At 37.1% G+C, this 15,838-nt stretch overlaps 1 protein-coding gene across 1 annotated transcript in view; it reads right to left on the reverse strand.

Moving 5' to 3' along the window:
• FBXL13 (F-box and leucine rich repeat protein 13) overlaps positions 1 to 15,010 on the reverse strand; it is a gene marked incomplete at its 5' end in the record, with an annotated part of 62,340 nt that extends 47,330 nt beyond the window's left edge. The window contains 4 exon segments of the mRNA XM_019611123.2: positions 7,933 to 8,014; positions 8,016 to 8,069; positions 9,331 to 9,426; positions 14,882 to 15,010. Of these exon segments, the coding sequence (XP_019466668.1) occupies positions 7,933 to 8,014; positions 8,016 to 8,069; positions 9,331 to 9,426; positions 14,882 to 15,010 (361 nt within the window).
• Between the last annotated feature and the right edge of the window lie 828 nt (positions 15,011 to 15,838).

A 15,838-nucleotide genomic window follows, 5' to 3' on the forward strand; every position in this document is an offset into this window, starting at 1 on the left:
GGTTCTAGAAGAACAGGAATGGTAGTTGTTATACTAATTAACATTCAAACCCAGAAGTTGGGTTCTATTTGCTGATTTACCTGTGTTCCTATTCTGTCCTAACTCAACAACCCAGCTTCTGCCTCTTCTGTATATGAGCTGCCCGAAAATAGGAGTAGCCAAGGCATGGTTAGTTTCCAAGATGCAGTTCCACATGCTCGTATTGCTGAAGCCTTCCTAGGAAGCACTTCAGTGGTCATATCAGCTTACACAACCTCCCTCCTAGATCAAGAAGAGCACATAGGCTGCTGCAGTCTGCATCCCACGTGCTGATGCCCACACAAACTGAAGGTGAGTATGCATCTAAGTGCTCGCAGAAGAGCACTCTCACAGCTTACCCTTCCCAAAACTCATTTGTAAAAATGCACATTGTAGCATCTCTTCATCACACAGCTGCCTATGTGAACGCATATTCTTAAAAACCTGTGATTATTCTAGCCATGGAAATGCCCTGGCTAACCAGTATCTCTAAAGTTCCTTGCTATGTATTCCTTTACCAAAAAGAGCTACTTTTACTAAAAGACTCCTACTAGTTTTTACATAATGCCTCTGTCTTTTTTTAATTTCTGCACCATTTAATGTTGAACTAGACCTACTGTTAAAGACAGATATTATAAACTCTTCCACACATAAAAAGGATAAGTAACTCCCCAGACAAGTAGGGGGATGCTGGATTAAAACTTCAATATTCCTAGCTCAAGGAAATCCTAGATCAAGTAATAAGTATGCAGTGCAGGATAGAGATTCAGGACCAAAACTTTAAATATCTGTTGGCCATCATAAAAGAAATTCTGCAACACTCCAGAGAGAAATCTTGTTCTTTTAAAGCTCATCACACAAGTGTGGTGTTTGTGGGCTCCTCTGGTTCTCCAGCAACAATCCAAAAGTCAGATGTTTTGGTTTAGAAGTGTAATACAAAGTACTCAGCACTTTTATGCTTGCATGAAGTAAAAGCACAGCATAAAGGAAAATTTCAGAAAAAAATTAAACGTGGTAAAAATTCCAAAAAATTCTTAAGTAAAAACATGCTATTATTAACTGTATTTGTTCATTATCTCCATTATTGAGATAAAATCTATTTAATGGTGCAGATAAACTGAATAATGTAGACATCGTATCTGCATATACCTTTAAAAAATTGTATAGGAAATACAACAATATATTACCTCCCTCTCTGTTTCTGGGAATATCCTAAGCATTATACTAATTTTTAAAGGATGATCCTAGGAAGATAGAACACTGATGAAATTCCCATTTGGCCAATAATATTCACTGAATTGGACATTTTCTAGAAACTTCTGAAAGTGTCAAAAGAAAGAAAACTATCATGGTCAGCATTAACTAACAAACTCCTCCTCTCAAATTCTGGAGGATTTTTTCAGTACAGAATTGAACTACTGGGAATGATTGAAAAGGACAGACAATGGAACCACAGTAGAACATCTGTTAGCAGCAATACAGCCAAGAGAGAAAAGCTGAGTAGGAAAAAATGAGTTTATAAACCATGTCAGGATAATTTCTGCACAGAGTCAGTGCTAAAAAAAAAAAAAGAAAGAAAAGAAAAAAGAAAAAAAGAAGCTTGAGATAGGCCAAAGTCAGAGGAGGGAAAGGCAATCCAGGGAAAGAGTATAGGAGGAGAGCTAAGTGAGAGTTCTCTGATCTTTGGTCAGCAGGCTGTTTACAGTTGGAAAAGCAGTGAAATAAGATTGAAGACCACAAATAGTGGTGTAATAGCTGGAAATAACAAGTTCTCAAACACTGGTACCAGAAAATGTTGCATCTGCTGATCCTTGATTCAAGAGAGTAATCAATTGAACATGCTGTCTGTATCTATCTGCACCAGATGTTTAGTGATGCCTCAGAGACATGCAGTGTGTAAGTGAAGGACATACTAATGCACACAGGAAGGGATCAGGGTTCAACAACTATCTTGCAAATAACAGTTTCAGTGTGTAATTGTGAAATCAGTGTCATTCCACAAGTTCCAGGAGGATAGTAAAGAAAGACTCATGCAATTATACCAAACTGACGTTCAAGTACCTAGAGTGGATCAAAGGATGGACTGAAGTATTGAATGCGGAACTTCTATCACAGCCATTATTTTCCATAGATGGCCTCTAGAGCTTCAAACAAGTAACTAGAATTTGTACACTTTTAAGTACAACCCACTGGGGAAACAAAAAGAGCTAAGGGAGAGAGAGGAAAAGGGCCTGAAAAAAAAGCAATTTTCCATACGTTAGCATTTTCATATTGAGGAAGTGTCAAAATAGACAGTGGAATAGAGGAATGGAAATATTAGAGAAGAGCAAGAACACATGCGGAGTATGTATATGTTCTCTGGACATTGCCTAGTAGCAAATTCTTGGACAAGAGACTGCATGAACAGGAAAAATATATAGGAACTATGAAGATAGTAGAGAATGAAGCAGCCCACAGTAAGAAACAAAAATCTATTTGAAAAAAATACAAGCAAGCAACAGTTGATAAGCAAGTCAGCGTTACAGGCCTAGTTTTTATTCCTCTGAGCTTCTCTGGAATTTACTGTAAATGAAAGTATACTCTCATGAAACAACACATTCACAAGTCACAATTTAATCTTGAAACTTCTTTATCTCCCTACTCTTTAATTACAAAGGCTCCAGGATCACCTTCATATCTAAAAGCAGCCCAAGGATCTTTCTCTTCCTTTGCAGGATTTTTAAGTCTATTTTGGTAATCTCCCCTTCTTTCTCTGTCTATACCCAGGGAATAATTGCACAATAGTGCTGCTAGTATTCTTGAAATATGGTATACACTAGGAGTGCTGTCCAGATGAAACAATTACACTACTCTAAAGCAGCATGGCCCCTCTCTGCACAGCACACATTAAACACAAAAAGGATTATTTTGCATTGCTTTTGGCTGTGACCAGGTGAAAGAAAAATGAATTCATATGTCAATACTCTGACCACTAATGGGAATAAATCACTTCATATTCCTCTGAGGAAATCCCAGATCCTGCACTATGAACATGAATGGCAGTTTTTAAACACGATTCCCAGTCATGCATGGAGGTGAAACGATTCTCTAAAATCCCTGAGTGGGTGGAGTAACACCACAAACAGCTGAGCTATAATCCACGTATTTCATGTACTCATTTTTCTTTGGCTCAGCAACACATTCATTTGCCAAAGACAGTCTGGGCTGGAATCACATAACATTCATATGTAGACATTAAATAATGATTAGCATTATGTGCATACACTACATAACAAAGTTGCTTTAAATAAAAACAATGTTTAAAAATTGCAGTTAATTTACAAACAAAAAATTTACCAAGGCAAACAGACCTAAAAAGCAGCTAACATCGTTGTGATTTTAGCATTAACAATAAAAATCCATTGCCAAAATCTGTGTAATCTTGGATTTATTCAGAAATATGAGGTCAGAACTGTAGCTGGGGGATGCTCCAATGGAAAGGATCATAACATCTGGAGCATATAACTGAACAGACAGTTCAAGGCAGTTTATTAGCTGAAGAAATGTCAAAGGAAGAGAATTTCAATATGATATTCAATCACTAAAAGGAAAGAGAGAAATCATTCTGCAGCAATTTTAAGTCACCTACAAGAGCTTCAAAAGAATGGCATTGAATAGGATGTATGATCAATATTAATGATTTTTAATGGAAGAAATATGTTATTACTCTAATTGGCAATAGTACACTGACACAAATATCTTTAGTTCTTAGAAGGAATTACTGGGTATCTTCAAAGTTACAAGAAACAGCTTCACTGTTTTCTAAAAGCCCTGCAGACCATGATTTACCACGATTACTTTAAAATAAACAGCATTGAGTAGATGAAAATAAACATTATATTTGATTTTGAACCTATTAAAGATGGAAGTACATAATGATCCTTGTATATTATGGCAACCACCATACTGATTTTCCAGCTGATAAAACCAACGTGCTGATGTTTCTAAGTTCAATCGTTTTATCTAGATATGAATCACTTAAGCCATGTGATAGAAAAGGCAGTGCATAGATGAAGTTTAATGCTACGGCAACATATGGATTTAGCTTTGAGGAGAGCTGTTTTTAATACAGGCCTTTATCTTCAAACCTCACCTTAGAGCAGGCATATCCAACCCATGGCCAGCAGGCCTCACACTGTGGCTGCCCCTTGTCCCAGCCATCATGATGGCAGCTCTGCCCCACCAAGCAGCCTGGACTGAGCCTCAGTACCAACCAAACACTGGTGCACTATGAACCCTGTCTGGGCTGAAGCCATGGCATAGGGCCCAGAGTAGTGCCAGCTCAATTTTATGACTATGATCAACATTGGTTGATCATAGTCCTGTGAACAGCAAAGAATATGCAGCTGTGCTTTTCATTCTCATGAAGGAATTTGAGAATACATTTCAAAAATGCTGAAAAAGTTATCCTTTTTTTTTTTGTTTATTTGTGACTCCCTTTTCAGTCAACTCAGTTATAAGTGCATGTAGTGACTGGACAAGGGGAAATGGCTTTAAACTGGAAGAGAGCAGATTTAAACTAGACAGTAGAAATTGTTTACTGTGAGGGCGGTGAGACACTGTTCAAGGCTGGGCTGGATGGGGCTGTGCGCAACTTCATTTAGATGGAGGTGTCCCAACTTACAGCAGGGGGTTGGAACTACGTGATCTTAAAAGTTCCTTCCAACTCAAATCATTCTATGATTCTATGACTCTATGAAATATATAACCTGCAAATTTTGAAAGTTAATGTCACAATCAGGTATTCAACTCAAAAATCTGATCATGTCAGTCTACCAGACTTTTATAATCCCTCTCTTAGCAGAGAGAAATATTTCTCACTTTACAGCCACTCCTTACTCATGTCATTGCTTTTTGGCATTACATACATTTGTGAACAACTCTAATGCCATGAAATTCTAGATTTATATCAACCCACACGTTATTAACAATAGCACAGTGTCCTAAAATAGCAATAGAATAAGAGAAGTTCTGTTATTCTCTTCGTGAAAATTTAACTGAAGATCTGTCTTTCTTATGACAAGCACTGAAGGATTAGTTCCCAGAACTTCATACAGGCAAAGTATGAAACAATGTTTTTTACTCAGAGAGAATTCAGAAATGACACATAAAATTTAAAAGAATATATTACTATAGGATACTAATGGACACATTTTCCAGAAGACACTCTGGAAAGCAAATGTTAGAGTGTAGGAAATGTCATACAATAAACCCTACTATGGTTCAGTTTTGTACTCATATGCATAAGGAAAACAACATCATAAAAGGATGTAACATTTCAAAGTGCAGTGCCCAGAAAGGAAACAGTGTGGCTGTGTATAATTCATTTTAGCTTTCTGGCTTTATTATCTGCCAAAGTTCATTATAATAATTAAATCAATTAGTTTACTAAGTAACTTGTAGGCTGATATCATCGAGAATGTTATTCTATCCTCTGATTTAAAAGCCAAAACCATGATCAAATATTTTTTTATTCCTGGCCAACTGTTCTTTTCCATCACCACTTGACAGAGCAAATTGTTCTCATCCACAGTTACACAATCACTCTCTAAAGGAAAAGAAAACACACTGAAATCAACAATTTAAATAATGTATTATCTGACAGAATAATAAATGCACTCAAATGTAGTCTCAAAACATCAAATTATACTTTTTTGGAAAATAAAAACATTCTCCTTTCCTTTTTTTTTAATGCATATGTATTCAATTAAAGCACAATCTAGGAAAGAGTCCATTGGTAATACTCTACTGTTAGAGAAACACTGAAGAAAAGGGCAATCAAAAACATCACTTGGGGTTTTACAAAGTTGCAACAGAGGACTTACTTTTCCCATGGAAACACTATAAAGATGTTTTAGCACTATTCATGATAAAATAGTTGAATAGTGATTAAGATGCAGGTAACTCCTAATGAACCAAGCACACTTTCACAGCTAGTACTGAACCTTTAACACTGATCATAAAGGCTTTTATTTCCCTGCCCATTTACCTGTTTAATGAAGACATCAGCTGCCCTGGGAAAAAGATGACTGGCCTGAAATTATTGTAAAATGCTATCACAAAGAGAATTAACTTCTGATCACATGGTCATAGGTACTCCAATGTATATTATCAGGAAGGAATAAGATATTTTTCCACATCCAGAGGAACTCTTTGGGCAGCAGAATCAAGTACCTATTATCTGTACAAAAGTTCAAGCACTACATTAATATCTTGGCCAACTCTGGGATTCTCAGTTTCTTCTAGTCTAGAAAAATACACTTGAAGATCTAGGGTAGACAAAATTTGACTTGATCTTAAACTGCCATAAGCATAGTGTACTGTAAATATTCCACAGTCACCTCTCTAAAAGATTTCCAACAGTTATCATCTCTAAGTTACACAAGGATGAATTCTTACCATACAGTTTCAGCGGATCTTTATGCATCTGTTCTTATTTCTTTGGGGTAAAAAAAAGGAATGTATTTGAGGAATCAAAACTTTCTGTGAACTTCATCTCCTGACCTTGACTTTAGGTTGTTACATAGCTATCATCTGAACTTTGGAATAATCATAGAAACAGAATCATAGAATTGCTCAGGTTGGAAAAGACCTTAAAGATCATAAAGTCCAACCACAACCTAACCATACTACCCTAACTATCAACCCTCCACTAAATCACGTCCCTGAGCACCACATCCAAATAGTTTTTAAACACATCCAGGGATGGTGACTCAACCAGCTCCCTGGGGAGCCTATTCCAGTGCTTAACAACCCCTTCCATAAAGAAGTTCTTCCTGATATCCAACCTAAACCTCCTCTGGTGCAACTTGAGGCATTTCCTCTTATCCTGTGACCTGTCACCCGTGAGAAGAGACCAACCCCACTCTCGCTGTAAGCACCTTTCAGGTACCGGAAAGAGAGCAATATGGTCTCCTCTCAGCCTCCTTTTCCCCACACTAAAACACCCCAGTTCCTTCAATCTTTTCTCATAGGGCACATTCTCCAAGCCCTTGTTGCCCTTCTTTGGACCTGTTCCAGCACCTCAATGTCCTTTCTGTTCTGAGGCACCCAAAACTGAACACAGTACTCAAGGTGAGGCCTCACCAGTGCCAAGTACAGGGGCAGGATGACTTCCCTTGCCCTGCTCACCACACCATTTCTGATACAAGCCAGGATGCCATTGGCCTTCTTGGCCACCTGGGCACACTGCTGGCTCATATTCAGCCAACTGTCCATCAGTACACCAAGGTCCCTTTCCATCAGGCAGCTTTCCAGCTACTCCTCCCCAAGCAAACAACAGAGAATTGTGCTGCCATCCAGAGGGGCCTTGAGAGGCTGGAGAAAGAGGCTGGCAAGAATCTCATGAAGTTCAGCAAGGAGAAGTGCAAAGTCCTGCACCTGGAGAGGAACAGTCCCAGCACCAGGACATGCTGGGGGCCACACAGCTTGAAAACATCTCTGCTAAATGTGGCCCTGGGCACTCTGCTCTGGGTGTCCCTTCTTGGGCAGAGGTTGGGCCAGATGGACTCACAACTCCCTGCCATCCTCAGATAACCTGAGATTCTGCAATTCTGTTATCTCAGTGTAGCTGGATTCTGGCACTCTGATATTTGCATACACTTGCATTTAAATCTTATTTGTCATGTTACAGCATTTCACACGTAATAGAAACTACTCTGCAATATTCAGCCATTTGGATAGTTCTGGGCTTACAGATTGTGTTGAGAAGACAAATTTAAATTAATTTTACAGATCCCATACTCAATTATTTCATTATGGCTCGACCTCTAGAAAAGAATACAGGCTGCGAAATGGGATGAGCTAAAGTGAAAACCTAATTTAAAGAAAGAGTGAAAATAAATAAATATGTATGTGTGTGTGTGTAGTACTTACTGATGGTTTTAAAGCTTGGCCAGCGAAGAGAATAGCAACCTCGAAGGTTCAAGCACAGTACAGAAGGATGCCTCTTCTGCAATAATATTTACTACTATTTTTCCCCGAATCTTATGCTTTACTGATGAAAAATTGATCTAAAAATTTAAGCAATTCATATGTAATTCAGTACTAAATATGTGTGCATATGCAAAATATACATAAGTATGAAAATCAATAATAAAAATAAGAAGTTGAATTGTTACTTTATCTTTTGTCTTTAAGATGCAAAAAAATCCTAGTGCTGTTTAAGATTATTTTTCCTAATTACTGGCCTACTGATATATTGAGGTATCAAGAAGCGGCAACCTGTTATCTCAGTTTTAGCAGAAGAATCCTTTGTTGATTTAAGCTGCAGGCTAGGAATAACTAGATCTTTGACTAAAAACATTATATTTCGTAGTGTCTATGAAAAGTTCAAGCTGAAGAAGTTTTTTAAAAAATGCTAAAAAATTGTTTTACTACTAAGTATTTCAAATAATAGTGGGAAAGACAACATAAAAAAGTTTAAGAAGAAATGTTCTTTTTTTGGTAGGAGACTTTTCCATGCCTTCTTTTTTACATTAGGAAAAAAAAAAAAAGGAAAGCTCTTTCTTCCCTTTTTGTAGAATCTGCTACAACTACACTGCATCTGCTTGTTGTGTATTTTATAATACATGCTTGTTACCCAAATACTTCAATAAATTAATCACCATTATTTTTGTGGATAATACTTAGAAGACATTATCAGGTCAGAAAGTCAGCAATTTCAAATTTTCTCCACTTCTTTATTAGGATTTTGTTCTTCTTACATTAAAATTAACAGGAATTTTAATATTTTTCATTAAGATTATGAAGTCATCGCAGTAATTTAAGATTAGACCAAATAAAGGCTACATGCACGTAGAAGCTGGACATTGCAATGTCTTTTAGGTGTTGGTGCTTCAAATTTGAACAGGCACTTTTCAAAATATACACAAAAATAAAACACATCAGAAGTTCAATTAAAAAAAAAACACCTTACACAGATAACAGGCAGCTGCCTTGAAGCAGAAAGTAGGAAATGCAAGCAGCTGTTCAGACAACTGATGGAGATTAAAATACTTCACTTAAAAGTCTAAATTTAGTAGACTGTAGCCAAGAATTAGTGGCCAATTGTCCTTTCAGTTCCACTGGTTTCGTAATGACATTGCACAAGCAACTTTGGTTCAGTTGCTCCAACATTTTTATTCATAAAGCCAAGTAGAATAGGTCAAATTGTGGGATCAAATTTATATCCTAGGCCTTCAGCATTCTTAAAACAACCTGCCTCCTTTTTATATTCTTTTAAAAAAGTAAATGAAATTGCAATAAAATATTGACAATTATCATCTTACTTACATCACTCCATAACTAACTGTTCTGAGTTAGTAGCATCCAGGCTTGACTAACTTGAGCACATCTTGCTAGATCAGCAATATTTACATAATGGAAAATCTATGTCAGAAAAACAGACAAACATGGTATTGAAAGCTATTCATTAGGAAGCACAGCTTCAGTAAATGATACATACACATCCATCTATTCTAAAAAGATGAAAAACAACCAGGAGCTAATTTCAAATGAAATACTTCTTAGTATTCTTAAGCTCTTTAACACCCTTTAAATGTGGGCAGAATGTCAATAATTGCTCTTATGAACAGCCTTAAAAAAGAATAAGAAAAGATAGCTTTAATCAAAAACTGTGATGGAGAAAGATGGATATGAGTTTGTAAACTGATGTTTTCCATGGACTGTCAGCTGTTTCGTTTCATCTACATTAAAACACCACATGTAAAAGCTATTCTGATAGCTCCAGGGACAGGGCATCCACAACCTGTCTGGGCAGCCTGTTCCAGTACCTCACCGCTCTCTCTGTAAGGAACTTCCCCCTGACATCCAACATAAATCTTCCCTCCCTCAACTTAAAACCATTTCCCCTTGTCATGCCGCTATCTACCCTTTCAAAGAGTTGATTCCCCTTCCCTCTGTAGGCTCCCTTTAAGTACTGAAAGGCTGCAATGAGGTCACCCTGCAGCCTTCTTTTTTCCAGGCTGAACAAGCCCAGTTCCCTCAGCCTGTCTTCATAGATGAGGTGCTCCAGTCTCGAGATCATCTTTCTGGCTCTCCTCTGGACCCTCTCCAACAGCTCCCTGTCCTTCCTATTCTGCAGGCTCCAGACCTGGACACAATACTCCAAATGGGGCCTCACAGGAGCAGAGTAGAGAGGACAATCACCTCCCTGTCCCTGCTGGCCACCCCTTTTCTGATGGAGCCCAGGATACCATTTGCCTTCTGAGCCGCAAGGGCACATTGCTGGCTCATGTTGAGTTTTTCCACCTATCAAGACCCCCAGGTCCTTCTCCACAGGGCTGCTCTCAAGGACCACTCCTTCCAGTCTGTATGGATGCCTGGGATTCTCCCAGCCCAAGTGCATAACTTTGCACTTTGCTGTGTTGAAACTCATCACATCCACTCAGGCCCACCTTTCTAGCCTGTCGAGGTCCTGTGAATGGCATCCCTTCCTTCCACCGTGTCAAATGGTCACAGATATGTAGCAAGTAGAAGTTGTTGCTAGCAAACAGAAGAATTCTTTCTGTATTTACTGCACTGAATATAACACAGCTGAAGAAAGAACAACTAGGTGACAGAAATACAGGTTTGCACTTCTCTCTGGAACCAGAAAGCTGTATTTTCTTTTTTTTTTTTTAAATACAAAATGGAAGCATCTAAATTAGGATTTGGTATTCTTTCTCCATAGCAACAGTTCTCAGTGTATATGGACAGCTCCCAGTTCTTCTGTAATAATTTTTGTTCCCTCTACAATTTACACATAAATAAAGCCATTATTTTTTGGCACAGGCACCTTCAAGAGCACTTATGTAATAGCTTGTACCATTTATTTCACATCACACACACAAAATATACTTGCAAAAATACTTCCAACACAGCTGTCTCCATCTGTCCTTCCATATGTGCTTTAAGACAACCTGCAAGAGGTGCAACCCAACGCCTCACACTTCCAAGTCACATCTAGGCACATCTAGTTGGAATGCCTCCATATCTCTGTATTTGTTCATTCCAGTCCTTAACCCTCTCTACACCAAAAACTGAGAGAATTGGCTCCCTTGCTCTGCGTCCCAGCTTCACTTGGGTTAACACTCAGAAAGATGTATTACAGCTGTGCTCCCACACATCACAGCACAGCCCACTACAGCTCAGCATGCCTCATTACTAAGAAATGTCTCAGTGATGGATCCCAATAAGCTTAAGTTAGACACACACTTTTCCATCAGCAAAATCTGCAGCTGCTATCGTAAGATGCAGATTCACCCCTTCACCCATTTCCTCACCACTCATGCACCATCTCTTCCCCTGTACCAAGTAAGTGCTTGTGCAGCTGGACTAAGGAACTGAATCAACTGATTCAATGGATGGAGAAAATGGCTGTTTTTTTGAACACACTTGTTCCCCAATGCAGATCACTACAAAGCCATATAAACAACCATAATGAACACGAAGGGGAGAACAGTACTGGGGTAAGAATGAATGAATGAGAATAAGGGCTGAGACAGTTTCCTTTCAACTACAGTTGCAGGTCCATGATCCTCAGCAAACCTGACATTCTGAGGAATTTGAATACTGAAAACTTGATTGACCATGGTTAAGCAATACTAAACCATCACTGTATGGATATGTTTTAAATTTAGAGGCTGGATCTTAATTAATTCAATTGATAGAAGTAATTTTGCTTTATGTTTCTATTTATTGCATCAGAGTTGGACTAGATGACCTTTAAGGGTCCCTTCCAGCTCAAATGATTCTATGATTCTATGATTTTATTTTATTATACAATTTTAATAAGTATCTCTTTTGGATTTTAGATATGCAAACACTATTTAAATAATTACAAAAATAATTCTTCTTTCTACAGTTACACCTTCATATATGGGTCATGGGAATATGGGTTAAAACTGTGTAAATTATTCAACTTTTCTTACACCTTGTTTTCCTATTAAAAATCAGTATTGTTCTCATCTTCTACTCGATTCTCCTCACAAATGCACATAAAATCATTCTCTATGTTGGGACCAATGTCTAGGCTGGCAAACTACCTTGCTTTTCAGATCCAGACCTCAGAGTTGGAATTGCATGAGAAGTGGAAAACATTAATGTTTTCTGCTAAGCCACTGAGGTAACACTTGACAGTATTTTTGATTTATAATGGCTATAAAATTAATTTTATATGTAAACAGAAGATAAATCTTATTTTTTGTATTTTTACAGCTGCTCTGTAGCATTAATCAAAAAGAATGCCTGCATACCACACAGTAGTTGTCCCTCTTAGAAATTTTGTATGTGGATTCTGGCTTTTGTGTGCAAAGATATTAATTATGTGTGATCTAATTCTCTGCAGCAGCAGCACCCACATATGACTGAGTCTTCACCACTCCTCCACCCTGCCCTCAAGTACTGAGAATCCCAGCAAACTAAGAAAAAGAATGCACCATCAACATTATCCTCTCCAAAGAACTACAGGCAGTGTATGATAAATAGCTATTCTTTCTTGTTTGAGCTGTTAATAACAATCATTTTACTTCTCAAGCGAGATGCAGTTGGCAGATTAAAACCACTACACCACGCTGCTTATTTGCAGGTCACACCAACGGCTGTACTTGCTCAGCTGACTAGTTCTCAGCTTATTGATAGAATTTTGTCTTTTGAGGTCTCAGCCTACAAGCTGAATCCCACATTTTGTGACAGAGATTTACATACACTGTCCAGTATAGCTGTAAATAACTTTAAGCCATAAGTAACTGCTGTCAATTTTGCTTTGAGATAAGTGCCTCTAAGTCAAAACAGAAGAGGTACAAGAATAACACACTTTGACCTCATGATTTGGATGTTGAAAAAACAGGGCTTAGGATTAAGAAGAAAGAAGCAACTCCCTCCCAGACTGGAAAATAAGGAGGGCTACTGTTGTTATTGTTCATTATGGAACTAACAGAAAGATTACATTACCACCGAATTTTTTTAATAAGAAAAAATGCTATTGCAGACCTCAGTCTTTCTGAGAACTTGATAATAACTGTGAATTACTTATTCACAGTTATGAAAAGTCTGATAGGTGTAGACACATGTAATATATAATGTCTCATATAATATTACCTTTTTATCTATTATCTTTTTATCTATTATCTATATTATCTTATATAATATTATCTTTATTATCTGTTGTGGTAGTATATATAATCATTTTGGCATATAATCTTATTATTATCATATATCACATTATCTTACTAGGAAACGGAAACTTATGATGTGGCCCTGTAGACCAAATTTTGTTCATTTTACTTCTCATACCAAAAATTAATCTCTCCCTCTGTGTTATTGGAGTTTACACTTCTATGGGAGGAAACATTTCCTTTCGAGTGCTTTGTTTTGGAAGAGGAGTTCAGATTAGAGAGTCTTCATTAACACGCATCAGTGTCTGAGAAATTAGAGGTATGAGTATTATGATTCCCAAGTTCTTTAGGAGACATATCACTGCCGCTGGATGGGGCCCGTGGCTGATGCATTTGACAGCAGAAATTCACTAGTTACTGAATGAGCCAGTAGTAAGAAAATAGCACAGATGGACTCCATTGATGGACTTGGCCAAAATAAACCAATCTCACGTTCATGAAAACCATATGCACCAACAGTGGAAATCATACAGATGACATCAATAAGACTTAAAGTATCTTGTTTTGTGGTGACTAAGGTCTCCCCCTGTGTTGTATGTGCATGACAGCACTAGAACTACGTACACGATTTAGGAAAGGCTTACAGATTCAAGTTTCCTGTGACTTCAGTGGCCTTAGGCACATGATGAAAATTAAGTATCTGTTTTTGAGTTTTAAGCTTTGTTGGACAAAAACCAAATTCTGAGTTTACTATAGGCCACAGTCCACAATATATAAAAGAAAAACACATTCTGTCTTACTGAAATACCACTTAAATGTTTTCTCAGTGTTAAATTAGCAGAGAGACATGATAGGACAAATAAAAGCTTCTACATAAGCTACAGAAAAAAAACATTTTACCTGCACTTACAGTATATCACCCAACTGCAATTACTTGCAGTAACAAATCTGTAACGTAGCCAAACTGTCCTCTAAAACTGAAGGCCTTACATCTAATATTTAATAGTTTTGATGTTTTTCTTAAATATTGCCACAGATTAAGTACTACTGATTATATACACTGTTACCAGTATAAAGACTCATTTTTATCTGGACAGAACTACCTCCTTTTCTAGAAGTTAGTATATTAACAAGCTACATTTTGTAAAGGCACAAAAATAATGAACAAAGCAACCTTTTCAACAAACAAACAAATTTAAACAAACTGGTTTAGAATGTTTTCAAAGAAATCTCTCCCTATTAGCTGTGCCCTTGCAGTAGATTCTACTCCTCTAATCTTGCTTTCAAGACTTACACAGTCTTACGGAGCTGCATAATCTCCATACAGTCTTATCTTTGAGAAAATAAACTGCTTTTTATCATCTTCTGGGCTTGGATTAAGAGCTCCCACCCATTGTAAACAAACTCCTTTACTTCTCTCAAGAGTTCCAGTCTCCATCTCCCTGACAAATTTCCTGATTTCTTGTTCCTCCTTAGTTTGTAGAAGCTTCTGGATGTCAGAATGGGGCGTGCAATACATGCTCACCTGACACGGAAGAAAAAGAATACCTCCATCCTTCAGAGGTTGCACCTGACTCAAACTGAAGCAGCTAGAACAATGTAGTCAGGATGCTTTGTTTCCATCACATAAGCATATCAACAAAATTAAAATAAAAAATATCATCAAAAATTAAATATACACATAAAAATTAATTAGTACATCAGAAGCGTTCTATTTAATCACAAACCTTTAATAAGGCTTTTTCTGGGAAATGGTATGTTTTATGTTTGATGGTAAGACCATTTGAATCAGAAAAGCCTTTCTGACTTTCCTTTGCCAGGTTCTGAAAAAGACGATACAAGAGAAGTACAGTTTTATAATGGCAGGTTCAAACTTTTGAATACTTCTGGATATTCAGAAATATAATGAAAAAATGAAATCTGCTAAATTAGATATAGTTAATTAATTAGATATAATTAGATGTAGTAACATAAGGGTTACTGTGAAACTTTCTAACTGCTATTACTGAGAATAATTACAATATTAGAGCACACCTTATGATTTTGCATTGCAGCAATAATGCAGTATAGACAAACAAGAAACAATCTGCATTTCCAAATTATAACATTGTGAACTAGTTTGTGTGTACAACGTGACAGAATCATGCACATTTTTAAGACAAGACTTCAAAAGATAACACTACTAAAAATCTCTCTGTTGTTATATTGTATCCAACAACATATAATGCAAGAAAAGATCAACATGAAATGCTCTTTCTGAACAGCTATAATCTCTACATAGGAGTAACATTTAATCTTCCCCCCCCCCCCATATTTTAGTTCTATAAACAGGATAGCTTCAGGGGTTATAAAGTGTTGTTTTGTTGGTTGGTTGGTTTCTTTTTCATTTGAATATTGCTACAGGGAAAAGATGAGGGAAAAAAAGGGAGGAAATATGGAAGAAGAGAAAATTCGGGAATAAAGAAAATGCAAAGGAAGAAAAGAGTGGAAAGGGAAAGCCAAAGAGAATCAAAATCAGACTGTCATTTTCATTATGAACATTTTTTTGATCCTTAGTAGGAATAAGTCCTTCTGGCCCATTAAATTTAGTATGTATTATAATCATTAATGCTTAATTGACTTTTTAAGTCAATCAGGATCATCTCAGATGTCCTGGATTACCCAAAATACCTACCTACCAAAAA

The sequence above is a fragment of the Meleagris gallopavo genome, chromosome 1 (assembly GCF_000146605.3).
Source record: "Meleagris gallopavo isolate NT-WF06-2002-E0010 breed Aviagen turkey brand Nicholas breeding stock chromosome 1, Turkey_5.1, whole genome shotgun sequence".
NCBI lineage: Eukaryota > Metazoa > Chordata > Aves > Galliformes > Phasianidae > Meleagris > Meleagris gallopavo.